Source organism: Lucilia cuprina, chromosome 2 (assembly GCF_022045245.1).
Source record: "Lucilia cuprina isolate Lc7/37 chromosome 2, ASM2204524v1, whole genome shotgun sequence".
Classification (NCBI taxonomy): domain Eukaryota; kingdom Metazoa; phylum Arthropoda; class Insecta; order Diptera; family Calliphoridae; genus Lucilia; species Lucilia cuprina.
Window position 1 is genome coordinate 13,393,176 of NC_060950.1, and position 16,575 is coordinate 13,409,750.

The 16,575-nt window shown below is 32.4% G+C and overlaps 3 protein-coding genes across 4 annotated transcripts in view; 2 read left to right on the plus strand and 1 right to left on the minus strand.

Annotated features, from left to right (window-relative positions):
- Positions 1-10,176: 10,176 nt before the first annotated feature.
- On the plus strand, positions 10,177-11,792 carry LOC111677659 (AN1-type zinc finger protein 2A). The gene is made up of 4 exons (XM_023438821.2): positions 10,177-10,396; positions 10,488-10,887; positions 10,960-11,107; positions 11,392-11,792. Exons 1-4 carry the CDS (start codon positions 10,342-10,344, stop codon positions 11,593-11,595), a joined length of 807 nt encoding a protein of 268 aa, XP_023294589.1. The 5' UTR covers positions 10,177-10,341; the 3' UTR covers positions 11,596-11,792.
- Positions 11,793-11,806: 14 nt separating this feature from the next.
- Positions 11,807-15,332, minus strand: LOC111677650 (conserved oligomeric Golgi complex subunit 3). Of its 2 annotated transcripts, XM_046950213.1 has the most exons (9): positions 15,090-15,327; positions 14,508-15,026; positions 13,938-14,449; positions 13,738-13,877; positions 13,518-13,678; positions 13,321-13,453; positions 13,083-13,258; positions 12,433-13,017; positions 11,807-12,368 (listed from the first exon to the last, which is right to left on the minus strand). In XM_046950213.1, the coding sequence occupies exons 1-9, from the start codon at positions 15,249-15,251 to the stop codon at positions 11,943-11,945; spliced, it is 2,814 nt and encodes a 937-aa protein (XP_046806169.1). In that variant the 5' UTR covers positions 15,252-15,327; the 3' UTR covers positions 11,807-11,942. The 2 variants fall into 2 exon arrangements, with proteins under 2 accessions (XP_046806169.1, XP_023294580.2); XM_023438812.2 differs by having other exon boundaries at positions 14,508-15,332.
- Positions 15,333-15,706: 374 nt separating this feature from the next.
- LOC111677652 (exocyst complex component 2) overlaps positions 15,707-16,575 on the plus strand; it is a 3,330-nt gene continuing 2,461 nt past the window's right edge. Inside the window, exons 1-2 of the mRNA XM_046947715.1 lie at positions 15,707-15,945; positions 16,012-16,571. Coding sequence (XP_046803671.1) covers positions 15,837-15,945; positions 16,012-16,571 — 669 coding nt within the window. The 5' untranslated portion in view covers positions 15,707-15,836. The remainder of the gene's footprint in view (positions 15,946-16,011; positions 16,572-16,575) is intronic.

The window sequence follows — 16,575 nt, forward strand, 5'->3', positions numbered from 1 at the left end:
TTATTTAGTTATTTAGTTATTTAGTTATTTAGTTATTTAGTTAGTTAGTTAGTTAGTTAGTTAGTTAGTTAGTTAGTTAGTTAGTTAGTTAGTTAGTTAGTTAATTAGGTACAAAAGATACAAAAGTTACAGACTTTAAATACCAACCTATTGAAGGAAATCTCAAAAGTTTTACGATTTTTCTTTAAATCATATGTAAGTGCCTTTGTACGTAATAGTATATACATATATACGTATGTATATTAAAAGCCTATTGTGTTTAATGAATGTGGGTTTCTTAAAACTAAACGCCTTCGCAACCAAGAAGTAAATGTAAAATAATAGCAATTTTAATTTGATTTCCGATGCAAAGAGTCTTACAAAAATAACAAGGATACACAAGACTCCTTTCTCCAACCCAGACATTGATTCAAGCATTAAAACAAGTACCATCAATCATGAGAAGACGAAAAAAAGAAGGAAAAAATGCGACAAACTTTGTTGCCATTTTTCAATTATAAACAACATCGTAGAAAAATTAAGAAGAAACTTTTTAAAACTATTTATTTCGCTACTATATAGTAGTGACTCAAGTACTACTCCTTCTTCGTAGTTTTAATTTTATTTTATTTCATTAAGATGTGTTTTTTTTTTGTTTGGTTTTTCTGCGTTGATACATTTGTCCAAAGTGCTGGCTGGGGCTGTCAATGTTGTTTGAAACTTAAATAGTAAATGAATTAATTTTGTTCAATGCACTTTTTTAATTTTATTTATATTTTTTTTTTAATTTTTGTCTTCATCCTGTTAAAAGACTTTTATTTGCAGAGGATGTGTTATTTTGTCTGTTTCCAGTTCGATTTTTAAATCGAAATGTGTTGCATTCGTACTTACATACATGCATACATATGTGTGTATGTGTATGTGACTGTTTTACTGTCTATTCGAATAAAGTTTAGAGTTCATTATTTATATATAATTTATCTAGAATTTATTGATTTAGTAATTAAGCAATTATCCTTAATTATTATGTATCCTTGGGGTCTGTACTCGTACCATTTGTTACATCTCTATGCTTGTATATTCTACTCTGGAGTATTATACATATACCCATGCAATTATACATACACCTACATATTTGTGATAACAAGGTAAAAAAACCTATAACAAGTTAAGTAAGAGTTAAAGGATAAATGATTTCCTTTTGGAGAAATCGGTTAAGTACTTTAAAGATGTACTCTATTCTGATATAACTATTACAAAATTGAAAACTTCTTTTAAACTAATTTAAAACAAGTTATAAGTTTTTAACTAATAACCATAGATAGTTAGTTAGAAGCAACATTAAGAAATGCATGGATTTGTATGAATGTGAGTGTATGTGTCTGTATGTGTCTTTTATCATTTCGTATCTATTGAATTTTTGAAAAATAAATGATCTACACAAGTAATATCTAAAATTATAACAGTCTAACGCAAAAGTAAACAAACACTTAATGCGTAACAAAATTTTTTTTATTAATTTTAAATTTCTGCTAATTCTACTTCAATTACAAGGAATATCTTAAATATTTCGTTATATATCTCTGAAATACCCTTCACTTTTATTAGACACTGTACTGTTTAGTTATATATTTTCATATGTAGGAAAATTTTCCGCCCTCTGTCTGTCCGTTGATTCGTTTGTCTGTAATTTTCTATTCATGTATTATTTGTCGATGCGTTCATAAGGGATTGAATTGAGTTGAACTGAATTGAATTGGATTGGATTTTATAAGAATCAATGAACCAAAGTTCAATTTACATGAGTGGCTCCCAGGCGCATACAAACATACTTATAAACAAAATTTTGCAAATATGTATACGCATACAAACACACACACACATACACATCCAAAAGCCAACATTAAAAAAAAACATTTATTTCGTATTTTGAGGCAGTGACAGATATTTGAGGATAAAATTTTTCCCACAACAATTAAGTTGGAGTTTTTTTTTTTTTTTTTTTGTTTTTGGGTGAATGGATTTTTAGATTGTAGAGTTGTTGTCACGTTACTATAAGGCTTATTTCGAAACTTTTCGGATTATGCTGCTGTAAATGATAAAGTTGATTGAGATAAGTAAGTACCCTAGGCCAGCTATATCGGATGATAAACTATCTAAAAATGTTATACACATCGGCCTAGAGTAAATCATTAGTTTTGTAATCCCTAGTCTTTATTAAGGATCTAGTCAGTGGATAAGTCTATATACTAAAGCCGTCTTTACACGAGCACACAGTTGAAAGATGATCTGTCAAAATTTTGTGTAGAAGATGGAATCGTTTAAACCATCACACATTGAGAGAAAATACGGATGGAAAATATGACTGTCATGTGGCTCTCTTCATTTTTTGAAAGTATTCAATGCAAATAAGCAAGTCGCATTAGATCAGGGATGTATTTTTATGTAAACACATACAAAAAAAGTGAAACAGCTGTTTCCATCTTACTTTGTTATAGTCTTATACCAATCGTGTAAACACAAACTACTTTTATTCTCTTTTTTGTTATACGAATGGAATTTCACTATACTTTTTCATTAGACTTTACGTACATAAAGTGTGATCGTGTGAAGTGCCCTTTAAAAACAATATGGAATGAAATCATCACACATTGAGAGAAAATACGGATGGAAAATATGACAGTCATATGGCACTCTTCATTTTTTGAAAGGATTCAAAAAAAAATAAGCAAGTCGCATTTGATCAGGGGTGTATTTTTATGTAGAAACATGCAGAAAAATGTAAAACAGCTGTTTCCATTCTACTTTGTTATTGTTTTATACAAAAATATAAAATACGACTTTTATTCTCTTTTTGTTGTTGTTGTATGGATAGACTAACTAACGTAAAGTGTGATTATGTAAGGTCCCCTTAATCTGTTAACTAGCCTATGAACTAGAGCATAGACAAGTGAAAGACTGTGAACAATAGTGAAGGACCTTTGAAATCTGATTGGTTTCTAGTAAAAAACGAACTTAACGTACAACTGACACCAATGTGGATTGATTTAAGTAAGAATGTCTTGATTCCGTTCTTGATTTTAGACCATTGACCACTAAGAGGTCATAGAATCGTAGTCAATAAAAGAATACATAGATCTGACAATAGGCAAGATCATGGACTAGATAATAGATATAAACAAGACAATAGACTTGTACATAAACTAGTTAATAGTTCAGTCAATAGATTAGTCAATACACAACACATAGACTATTATAAAGTAATCAGATTATTCGTCAAACAGTATGCACTTATCTGCAGAATAGTTCATAGACGGATCCATAGAGAAGATCAAAGACTTTAGACTTATCAATATAATAGTTTATATTGTTTAGTTTATAATCAATAAAGTTGTCAGATAGTATGTTTACCCATAGAAACTTTTGTTTCAGAAACTATGTATTAAACCTGATTCACACTGGGAAACTTTATTTGAGAAACTCTTGATTTTGTGTGTGAGAGAATGAGATAGTTGATACTTCCCAGTGTGAACCAGGTCTTAATTGCACGAATAAGAAGAATAACAAAACAAGTTTCCGAGTACGGGAAACTCTGTACTAAGAGAGATGAATGATATGTTTTCTCTTTCCCTCTTACGCAAAATCAAAAGTTTCCCAAAAAATGTTTCCTAGTATGGACCGGCAGCTAAGACCTGGTTCACACTATGAAACTTTTGTTGAGAAACTTTTGATTTTGTGTGTCAGAGAAAGAGATGGTTGATATTTCTATCTCTTTCTCTCACTCATAAAAATCAAAAGTTTCCTAGTGTGAACCAGGTCTAACAACACTTCCTCCTTTACTAAAGCTAACCTGTTCAAGCATATTTCAGTTCTTGGGTAGCTGTACTCAATATGCTGCATGTTCTCATTGTTTCCTTTTAAAAATTTTATGGATTAATCTCGATTTGATCCTTAAGTGAAGGATCTACAGTCTAATTTAGTTTTGTTTTTGGATTTATGTCTTCTTGATTTGTAAGTTATGACAATTCTCTTTAATTAACACCGCTCTCCCCTTTACTAAAGCTGGCCCCTTAAAGCAATATTGATTACTTGGAAAGCTGTACTCAATAAGGTATTACTGCATATATTAATTAAGTACCATGTATGAATGTATATGTGATCTACAATTCAATCGAAACAAAAAGAATTTCCATTCAATTTTACAACAACTTTACTGTAAGAAATTATACATACTCGTAAATATCTATGTTTTACATTTGTAATTGTTTACCAGCAAATGGACAAAATGGACAAGTATTGGACACAGCACTCACTGACATTACTGAATATCACAAGATAAAACAATTGTTTCCAAGAACAACAACAATTTCTGCATGTGGTGACATGACAACGTTTCTTTTTCTGTTCTTGTTGTTGTTGTTATTGCTATACTGCGTTCGTTAAGCAATCATTTATTGTAAGTGTTGAAAATGGATTGGTGTTCATTCATTCGTTCGTTCGTCCATCTTGTTGATGTTCTTATACAAGTTGCTGTTTACTTTGCTTGCTATATGGATTAAAATTACAAACCAAACAAATACCTTGGATTCTGTCACTACTAGTCAGTCAGTCAAACAAAGTTCGTCAGACAATTTCTGCATTCAGCCAGTGTATGCATATGATAGTTATGGCAAGACATTACATAAAGTAAAACGCAAACGGAATGTAAAATTATTTGACTCCTGTGACTTTTTTGGTCAACGACTTGTCAACGTTTTAACTTAATAAACCAAGAGAGAGAGAGTAAAAGACAAACAGATTTATGTGAAATATGAATGTGTGTGCGTTTACATTGTTTTAAGTATAAATGTTAACGCATTCTGTCAGCTTTATATAAAAATCTAACCTTAAATTAAATGAAAATCTTTAACAAATGTCATGTCTCACAAACAATGTTTGTTGTTGTTGTTATTAAATCTATATATTTTGTTGTTTGTAGCGTTATTTAAGGACCTACTGCCAATTTTAAATTTTTCCATAAAAATCAAATTTTGGTGGAAAACATGATTCTTAACCCCTTTAGGCCTTCAATTTAAATTGTTTATTATTTTAACACAATTTTATTTGACATTTGCAAGGCCACAACCGTGTTCATATATGTACGTTTGTCTTTATTAAAGCCACCTTCACACGACCACACAAGTAATAAGATCTGTCAACATATTGTGGAGAAGAGTAACCTACAAATGGGATTGGGATATATGTAATAAAACCATCATGGTGTACTCAATAGGGTTCTATAAATCGACTTTCGAATAATCGAACAATCGACTTCTTGTCGAAAAAAGTCGAAGTCGACTATTTTGTTGCAAAAAAGTCGATAACTCGACTATCGTCTATGAAAAAAGTCGAAAAGTCGACTTTGTAAATAAAAGTCGAAAAAAGTCGAAAAGACGAAAAGTCGGAAAAAGTCGAAAGAAGTCGAAAAATTCGGAAAAAGTCGAAAATTGTCGGAAAAAGTCGAAAATAGTCGAAAATAGAAAGAAGTCGAAAAAACTCAAAAAATTGCAACAAATAGAAAAAATATAAATAAAAATGTTTTATTAATAATAATAAATAATATAATGTTAAATGGCAACATTATAAATTTACGCTTCTGGCAATTTTATAAATTTTTAACTCTGGTCGGAAAAAGTCGAAAAAAGTCTGAAAGTCGAAAATAGTCGAAAAAAGTCAAAAGTCGAAAAGTCGGAAAAAGTCGAAAATTCGGAAAAAGTCGAAAAGTCTAAAAAAGTCGAAAAGCCGACTATTTATAAAACTTTAAAAGTCGAAAAATCGACATTAATAAAATGAAAAAAGTCGAAAAATCGACATTTAATAAAATGAAAAAAGTCGAAAAATCGACTTTTAACTAAATGCAAAAAGTCGAAAAGTCGACTTTTCATAAAATGCAAAAAGTCGAAAAGTTGACTTTTCGTTTCAACTATAGAAGGTGACATCACTAGCCCAGCTGATCATTGTTTATAATTTTTTATACATAGACTTTTTAACAGGCTTAAACAGCACGTTTGTCAAATTCCATATAAAAAAATTGACAATCGTAAGGCTGCTCTTTTTGACAGACAGACGCATAGAATGCGGAGGAGTGTGGACATTTTCACGTCAAAGATTTACGTACTTTTCATACCTACATTGCATTCTTCGCGTCTACTTTTTATTTTAAATAAGAATATAAACAAAGAATATCAAAATCAGCTGAGACCTGGTTCACACTAGGAAAATTTTTTTAATTCTCTTTTGAAGTTTCCTTAATGTCCACACATAGAAACTTTTCTTTCAGAAACTACGTGTTAATTGCATTGGTTTGTTGTTGTACGAATGGGAAGAATAACAAAACCAAACAAGTTTTCGAGAACGGGAAACTGCGTACCGTGAGATAGACGAATGATATTCTTTCTCTCTTACGCACAATCAAAAGTATCCCAAGAAAAGTTTCCTATTGCGGACCGGCAGTGACATGTTCGTGTGCCACTTGTGACGCTTGTAAAAGTAGAAAGTGGATCTACTTTAAGTATTCTACGCGTCAAGGCATTCTACGCGTCAAGGCATTCTACGCTATTGTCGTTGTAACTTTTACCATACAAATACATTGATTCTACTTTTTGACAGACGCATAGAATGAGAGAAGGCGTAGAACGTTTGGTGTGGACATCTAGCTAAAGCGTAGAACGCATGGTGTGGAGCATGGTAAGCATTCTACGCATCAGGTCATCCTACGCTTTTGTGCTTGTTGTAACTTGTAGCACACAACAACATTGATTTTACATTTTTGACTTCCGTGTAGGAGAAGCGTAGAACGCGTGGTGTGGACCTCTAGCTTTAGACTTTACGTACGTAAAATGTGATCGTGTGAAGGTCGCTTAAATGTTAGAATATCAACAAAATTTTATTTTTAGCAACAGTCTATTAAAAATATCGATGAATTTAAATAATTCCCCATAGAATTTAACAGAAAATCACAATCAATAAAGTAAAACATACTTCTTTTCTAAAACATTTTTATTATTTATTTATTATTGTTACCAAAACAAGATGAATTGTTGGTTTTTATTTTGGTAGCAAGTACAATTTGTTTAATGTAATTTATCAAGACTTCACTTTTTACAACCACACAAACACACACTCACTCATACAACTCCCCTTCAACCCAGCCCACATTTCCTCATTATTCATTCATTCATTCATTATTTTAATTTCCCTTCTGCTTCATACAATATTCTACTTACATTCATACTCCTTAAAATCTTAAATAATTGAAATTGTCAATCACGCTTTTCACTCAATTAAAAAATTCCTGTTTTATCGTATTTCTACCAAATGTACCGGCAGCAGAAACCAAACCACACCACTTTACTTACCACCATCTCCACTGCCACCCATCATTTCAATGATTTATTCCTATGCAACGAGAAAGGAGGCAAGGCCAAAAAATATATATGTATATTTAACATTTTCATTTGTTAAAAAATAAACAATAAATAAATGAATAAAAACATAGAATGTAACGTTCCGTGATCACGAATGTTTTGAGGCAAAAATCAATAAGTTGAAATTTTAATGAATTGAATGTAATTTTTCAAGGACATTTCTTTCAGTCAACAACACTGACCCACATCAAAACACCAAATAAATCAAAGCAAAAATTCCTTAAACAACATAACATAACAGGCTTTAGAGAATTCAAATGAATTTAAAGAGCTACAGCCGATTTTATGTTTTTGTCATATATAAATCGATTTTTGGTGAAAATCAAAAGTGATCACAGATTTTCACTGTTTTGTCGATTAGAGCGTTATTTAAGGAGCTACAGCCGATTTTATGTTTTTTCATATAAAAATCGATATTTCATGGAAATTAAAAGTGATCACAGATTTTCACTGTTTTGTCGATTAAAGCGTTATTTAAGGGGCTACAGACGATTTTAGGTTTTTTCATATAAAAACCGATATTTCATGGAAATCAAAAGTGATCACAGATTTTCACTGTTTTGTCGATTAAAACGTTATTTAAGGAGCTACAACCTATTTTATGTTTTTCATATCAAAATCGATTTTTAGTGAATATTAAAAGTGATCACAGAATTTCACAGTTTTGTCGTTTAAAGCGTTATTTAAAGAGCTACAACCAATTTTATGTTTTTTCAAATAAAAATCGATTTTTCATAGAAATTAAAAGTGATCACAGATTTTCACTGTTTTGTTGATTAAAGCGTTATTTAAGGAGCTACAGCCGATCACAGATTTTCACTGTTTTGTCGATTAAAGCGTTATTTAAGGAGCTACAGCCGATCACAGATTTTCACTGTTTTGTCGATTAAAGCGTTATTTAAGGAGCTACAGCCGATTTTATGTTTTTTCATATAAAAATGGATATTTCATGGAAATTAAAAGTGATCACAGATTTTCACTGTTTTGTCGATTAAAGCGTTATTTAAGGAGCTACAGCCGAGTTTACTTTTTTCATATAAAAATCGATTTTTGATGAAAATAAAAAGTGATCACAGATTTTCACTGTTTTGTCAATTAAAGCGTTATTTAAGGAGCTACAGCCGATTTTATGTTTTTCATATAAAAATCGATTTTTCATAGAAATTAAAAGTGATCACAAATTTTCACTGTTTTGTCGATTAAAGCGTTATTTAAGGAGCTACAGCCGATTTTATGTTTTTTCAAATAAAAATCGATTTTTCATAGAAATTAAAAGTGATCACAGATTTTCACTGTTTTGTCGATTAAAGCGTTATTTAAGGAGCTACAGCCGAGTTTACTTTTTTCATATAAAAATCGATTTTTGATGAAAATAAAAAGTGATCACAGATTTTCACTGTTTTGTCAATTAAAGCGTTATTTAAGGAGCTACAGCCGATTTTATGTTTTTCGTATAAAAATCGATTTTTCATAGAAATTAAAAGTGATCACAAATTTTCACTGTTTTGTCGATTAAATCGTTATTTAAGGAGCTACAGCCGATTTTATGTTTTTTCAAATAAAAATCGATTTGTCATGGAAATCAATAGTGATTACAGATTTTCACTGTTTTGTCGATTAAAGCGTGATCACAGATTTTCACTGTTTTGTCGATTAAAGCGTTATTTAAAGAGCTACAGCCAATTTTATGTTTTTCATATAAAAATCGATTTTTCATGGGAATTAAAAGTGATCACAGATTTTCACTCTTTCGTCGATTAAAGCGTTATTTAAGGAGCTACAGCCGATTTTATGTTTTTTATATAAAAATCGATTTTTCATAGAAATTAAAAGTGATCACAAATTTTCACTGTTTTGTCGATTAAAGCGTTATTTAAAGAGCTACAGCCGATTTTATGTTTTTTCATATAAAAATCGATTTTTGCTGAAAATCAAAAGTGATCACAGATTTTCACTGTTTTGTCAATTAAAGCGTTATTTAAGGAGCTACAGCCGATTTTATGGTTTTTCATATGAAAATGGATATTTCATGGAAATTAAAAGTGATCACAGATTTTCACTATTTTGTCGATTAAAGCGTTATTTAAGGAGCTACAGACGATTTTATATTTTTTTTATATAAAAATCGATATTTCATGAAAATCAAAAGTGATCACAGATTTTCACTGTTTTGTCGATTGGAGCGTTATTTAAGGAGCTATAGCCGATTTTATGTTTTTTCATATAAAAATCGATTTTTCATAGAAATTAAAAGTGATCACAAATTTTCACTATTTTGTCGATTAAAGCGTTATTTAAGGAGCTACTGCCCATTTTAAGTTTTTTATATAAAAATCGATTTTTAATGGGAATTAAAAGTGATCACAAATTTTCACTGTTTTGACGATATAAGCGTTATTTAAGGAGTTACAGCACATTTTATGTTTTTCATATAAAAATCAATATTTTATGAAAATTAAAAGTGATTTTCACTATTTAAACGATAGGAGCGTTATTTAAGGAGATGCAGCCGATTTTATGTTTTCGATTTGTTATTTGAAATGTGTATGTTGATGTTTATTCAGTTAATTTTGTAGTCTGATTAATATCATTGAAAACTGAAGAAAACAAACTGTTAAAATTATGAACGACGTTAAGCCGCCAGAGCAATATAATTGTCAGCCAACGCCGTTCTAAAAAGTTTTCATTGACATTGTAGTCTGATGAAATGTCAAACATCATTTATTTTTCATTAGAATTTTGTATAAATTGCACATATTTTGTTTAGTCATCTTTTGTTTTGGTGCAATTTTTAACAAAAAGTGGTCATATCGTTCCAATTGTTCGAGATTATTATAGAATAAATTTTGAATTTCAACATTCCTGTAGTAATTAGTTTATCGACAAAAGCATAAACATGGAATTTCCACATTTAGGACAACATTGTAATGAAAAAACATGCAACAGACTTGGTAAGCGTTTATTCTACTTTTCCAAACACGGAAGTTTTTTTTGTGATAATATACCAGTTTCCCATATTAAAGGTTTTTATTCTATTTTTAGATTTTTTACCAGTGAAATGTGATGCTTGCAGTCAAGTATTTTGTTCCTCGCACTTTAATTATGAACAGCACAATTGTGCCTCCGGTTTGCGTAAGGATTACCAAGTGCCATTATGTCCACTGTGTGGTGAACCCGTACCAACTGCCCCTGGTGTTGAGCCTGATTTGACGGTGGGACAACACATCGATCAACAATGTAAATCAGATTCTCGGAAAATTTTCACCAACCGTTGTTCCTATAAAAACTGCAAACGAAAAGAATTAATACCAGTTAACTGTTCCCAATGTAAACGCAACTTTTGTTTGCGTCATCGTCATACAGCCGATCATGAGTGCCAGTCATTGTCATTAACTGCAAATAATGTAAAAACTGAAACCGATCAAAAAAGGAATATGGCAGCGTAAGTTTTATGAAATTTTGTGGCAAATCTAGTTAGTTAATAGCGTGTTTTTTCTTATGTTTACTTTTATAGAAAAGCTGCCGAACAACGACGTACACAAAAACCACCAAATACTTTATTTAATACTGCACCTAAGCCAACTACCGCCGCAGTCAGAGCAGCAGCAGCACAACGTTTGACAGCTGGTTCTAGTCAAATGCAAACTATTCAGGGAAACATAGTAAGTTTACATTTTGTTTATATGTTATTCAGTTATGTTCAGGAAATATGCAATATATATGGACTAGTTTAAAGTTTTGTCTGCATTAAAGTCTAGTATGGACAATAGACTAGTCTATAGTGTGATCAAAAGTCTATAGCCTGCAAGATAATATAGCCTGGACTATTCCGTATTCTTGTTTAAAATCTGGACTATAGTTTATATTATGGTGTGAACTATAGCTTTATATATAGTCCAAAATCTAGTCAGGTTAATACAAAATTCTAACTTTTATTTCTTTATAGTCAGAGGATGAAGCATTAGCTCGTGCCATTGCCTTGTCCATTATGGAATTAGATGAAACCAACGATCGCAATAGACGTAATGAAACGGCTGCAGCAGCTGCTGCCGCTGCTACAAATACACAACGACGCAATAACACTACCGTTCCAGTGGGAGGTAATGATCAGCAGCAAAACTCTAGCAAAGACAAATGTTCTTTGTCGTAGTTTAAACAGTTACTTATTTAGCAGCTATATGGAAAACTAAAACCTTATTGAGACCTTGGCCTAAGCAGCGCTTTAGTGTAGACATCAACATCAACTAGACATTATTTTAAATTTGTAGATCTTTATGAATTTTAAAATAGAACTATAGTTAATTAGTAAATGATTATATTGCAGAGATTGTTAAAACTCTTAATTTATTATTAATGTTTTTTTCTCAAACTTTTTTAAAAACACTAAGAAGTTTTTTTAACATTATTTATATTATTATATGTTTTATGTTTTATTGTGTAGTTTAATAAAAATATAAGTATAATTATAAGTGTAATATATGTATAACATTGTCCTAACTATTCAGCGGTCGAGTTTATGTCCTTGCCTGCTGGCATATCGTTATTTTGAGCAGGTTCTGGTGATAGTGCTGTTGGTGAGGTAACACTGCTATTATTGCCAGAGGACTCTGTAAGTTCGGGCAAATTTTCCATGGTTTCTTTTGCTGCAGAACCCTCAAAACTAACTTTCTTATCTAGGGATATTTTTCTTTGTGGTTCAGAGGAATTTGTGGCCAAAATACTGTTATCAACTGAAGCTACACTGGCTTTACGTTGAGCTGCTGAGAAATTAATCATGGCATCGGCTGCTAAAATACTAGCGCTGGATAGTATAATGGAGACCTGCTCTGCAGAAGGGCAACTAGTAATAATCATGTCATCTGGACTATAGCCATTGGTGGTTAATAATTGCTCGAGTTTAACAAAGGACTGTATAATGTTGTTCTATAAACGATAAACAATAGCAAAGATTAAACAATCTATTAACTTTAATCCCCTTAAAACTTACTCTTATGGGACGAAATATTATAAATTCCGTATCCCGATTGCTTAAATATAATTGCATGGAACGCTGCAACATGGGCAATTTGCTTTTGATTAAACGTTGTGTCTCCTGTATAACACTGCTTATCTGTTGAGGACTGGCCCATGCACTTTGCCTTAAGGCATAGTTTATCTTATTATTTTGTGTTTGCTGCTGCTGCTGTTGTTCCTTGTTTACTGCTGGCTGCACAGTATTCACCACAGATTGTGCTTTTTCCAGGAATGTTACTAGAGGAGCAGCCAAAGTTTGCAGTGAATCTTTAATAAACTTTTCACAAACAAATTTCAACTGACGATCTACTTCTTTGCGTGAATCCAACAGATGTTCTTTTATTTGTGGTGTACCTTCTAGTAAAAACTCCAATAAAGCATTATTGCTACCCATGGAAAATAGTTGTTTGCGTTTTTGTAATAGACCAAAAGCAGCCGTTTTCACTTTACTGAAATCCAAAGAAGTTTCTTTTACCGTGAAATCTACACGAAAAGGTGCTATTTGTTCGCGTAATATTAATAAATGTTTAATTTCAAATAATTCGCCATCTATGGGAGTCTGTAAGAAAGAGTTAATTTATATTATTGACTATAGGTTTAATACAACTTTAATGTCTGTCTTGCCTTTGATTGTGATATTTTCGTCGCAGCCGCAGAGACACTTTGTATACAATGTTTTAAAGCTTCCTGAGATAGACCCTGAAATATGGGCCGATCCACACAACGATAGAGACGTGATAAACAAACCAATGTACGTCTAACAGTGGGATACCACATGCCATGCAAATCAGCGGGTGAATCTAAAGATATTAAAAGCAATTTTCCAAAATTATAAAATCTTATTATGGTCACCAATACTAACTCATATTTCTGACACGACTAACACTTGTATCAACACTATCGGCTTCTGTAACATTAGAAGTTGTAGACACCAACGAGGATCTCGAATCGAAGCGACGTATTTGTGGTGGATCTTGCAAAGACAAAGCTATACTCTAAAAAAACAAAAGAAAATTTTTACAATAAAACAAAACAGATTAAACAATTCGAGATACTCACCTCCATCATTTCCAATTTTTCAGGATAAGCCAAATCTCCAGCCGAAGGATTGTAATTCAAGATATCAGATTGTAAATACAAATGAGCTCTAAATACCAAACGTTCTTGGACATCTTGCAGCAGTTGATTGGCTATAGTGGCAAAGGCCTCCAAAGCAGTGGCTAAAAACAATAAACGTTAAAAAATAATTAAAATTGTTTAAACAAAACATAAAACTTACGATTTTGTTGGACATGTTCCTCTAGCATTTCTATTCTTAATATTGAGCAAATTTCAGCCAATGTTTCCAAATGATTTATATGAATAATAAACGGACGCATAGTGTCATAGAGTATATTACACAAATTCTCCAAATATGACCTTTAAATGCAAAAGAAAATTAACAGAAATCCTAAAAAATCTTCTATAACTTGTACTCACGTTAATTGCTCGCTTTCCAAGGCGAAAAATTGATAATACAATCTCTGTTCATCTTGGCATATATGCACTAGAAAAGCACAAGAGCTACGCATTAAAGCACAATGATCTCCCTTATGCTGGGTTTTAATATCCTTAATTGCTTTATCAACGGCGGGCGTCATAATGGTGGCCCTTTCATTTAGATAATTCTGTTGTAATTCTGCTAAAAGATTTGCATACTCCGGACATACGTTGATGCGAGATTCTATCATTTGTGAAACTCTTTTAACCTTAGCCGCTGAGGTTTGATATTTACCATAGTATAAAGCAAAAGCTGCATCCGGAGAAGTGATAGAGGCATCTGTAGCACCACTACTACTGCTACCGCTTAACGTGTTAATCTGTTTGGGATGTAAAGTGGCTTCGGTAGCTTGTGACATAACAGTGTTAACATAGTTTTTAACCAACGTCACAGCCTTGGCCAAACAATGTTTGTATTTGATGATAAAAGCAGGAGAATCTTTAAATTTCGACTGAAAAAAGGTAAATCCATTGAACCAATACAACTAAACTAAAAAAAAAGAAACTTACATGTTCCTTAAGATAAGTCAAACATTCATCTATTTTGGTCAAACATTCACGAAACGACTCAGAGGCCACTGACAGAGTGGGACTGTGCAGACGTTGATTTAAAAGTTCCACTTGATTGAAATAATGCAAACGTTTGTGTATTTCATCTCCCAAAGACTGCAACTTTTCCTGTTCCTCTATCAACTTTTCGCTGGCGTTATTAAGAGCCTCAGTTTTTTCCGATACAAAAGCATATTCCTCACGTAATGTTTTCAAACGTCCCATGGCTGCCTCTATTTGTGTCAAAATACGCTTGCACTCCGTACTTCTGGTAATCAACTGCTGCAAATAACGATGTGACACCGCATTGCTATTCTCATGTATTTCGGCATGAACCTGATCGTACAGCATTAAGAAATCATGAGTGGTATCTATACCTGGTGGCAGTGACTGCTGTAGACTGCTAAGAGACAAGGAATTTGTTTCTAAATCGCTAGTAGTACCCTTTACTTCTTCGCCAGCTTGTTCTGTAGAAGGCATCTGGAAATAAATAAACATGATTTTATTGCCTCTAATCGATTTCGAATTGTGTGTGTATTTTACCTCTGCTTCCTGGGACCATATTGAATTGATTTGCTCTAGACATTCTTCTTGTGTTACATTCAAGGCAGCTAGGGCATTGTTTTTAGCATCCCACAACAGTAGTCGTGAGCGAATTTTCCGTAAATTTTCATTTTCTAGCTGAACACTGGCTACGTCATCCATTCTTGGCCTGCATCCGTTAAAAAAACACAATTATTTTCGTTTGTTTCGTTTTCGCTGTCATTCGTTCTTTTTTTTTTTGCAATCAGCTGTTTACATAAATTACCAAGTTGCCAGATGTGTTTAACAAAGCTACATCACCATAATTGCTGATCCCAGTAATTTACGCTATATTCGAAATACAAACATGAATATTCCTTATCAGACAGATTTTACTGAGATAACCACCCACCGCTAAGTTCAATGCTTAGTTCAAATAAAAATAATGCTTTTGCTGCCACTCATAAAAATTGCTGACATATATTGTATAATCAGAGTGTAATGAATACAAGGTGACATCACTAGGCCAGCTGATCATTGTTTACAATTTTCATACATAGACTTCTACACATAAAAATGAAAATCTTGCGTTCGCTCTTAAGCGTAACCTTGTTAAGTATATCATGATTTGGATTCGCCTTGTTTCATTCCATTATGTTATCGACAACTCAACTATTTGTTTTGATTTGTTTATTAAAAAAATAAAGGGTGTCGTTTTTTTCCATCTACATGATTTGTCCAATTTTGGAAAGAAAATAATCTAGATTAATGGCTCCGCAACCTGTAGTAACTGGTCTTTCACCGAAAGAGGGACCTCCTGGAACTCGTGTTATAATACGTGGTGAATTTTTAGGTTTAAAACCTACAGATTTAATAGGTAAATCGTTTTTCAATAACAGAAATGGGTAATCGTCATCAAAATGGAAATTTATTTTTCTTAAAGGTTTGAAAATATGTGGTTTCGATTGTCTACTTTCGGCCGAATGGGTGTCACCCAATAAAATCATAGCCCGTTCAGGACCGGCAAAGGGAATTGGTGATATTATTGTTACCACCAGAAGTGGTGGTGAGGGTACCTCGTCGGTACAATTTAGAGCTATAGGTAATCATGAAATTATTGGTCCCTTAAAAGAGTCTGCTGTGTGGATAGATGAAGCTCCCTCACAAAATTTCGCCTGGGGTAGACGTACCCTAGTGCAGTCCGTGCTTACACAGGAGGATCCCTTGGGATTATCAACCGAGGGCAATGAGCAGAAAAATGTAGAAAATCTAAGAGAACTATTTCCAAATAATAGTGGCGACTTGTTGCAGGAGAATTTCTCTCCGGCCTTGTTTTTATTGGAAAAACATTCGGCTACTACGTTTGCGGATTTGAAAGCTGGTCTTAATTATCTAAATCGTAAAGTAGAATCACAGAAAGAGGGCCAACTTTCTTTTTTGAAATCGAATGCGGGTTCTGTTATTGATCAGCTGGATACTTTGATGAATATTCGCGATAAGCTGCAGG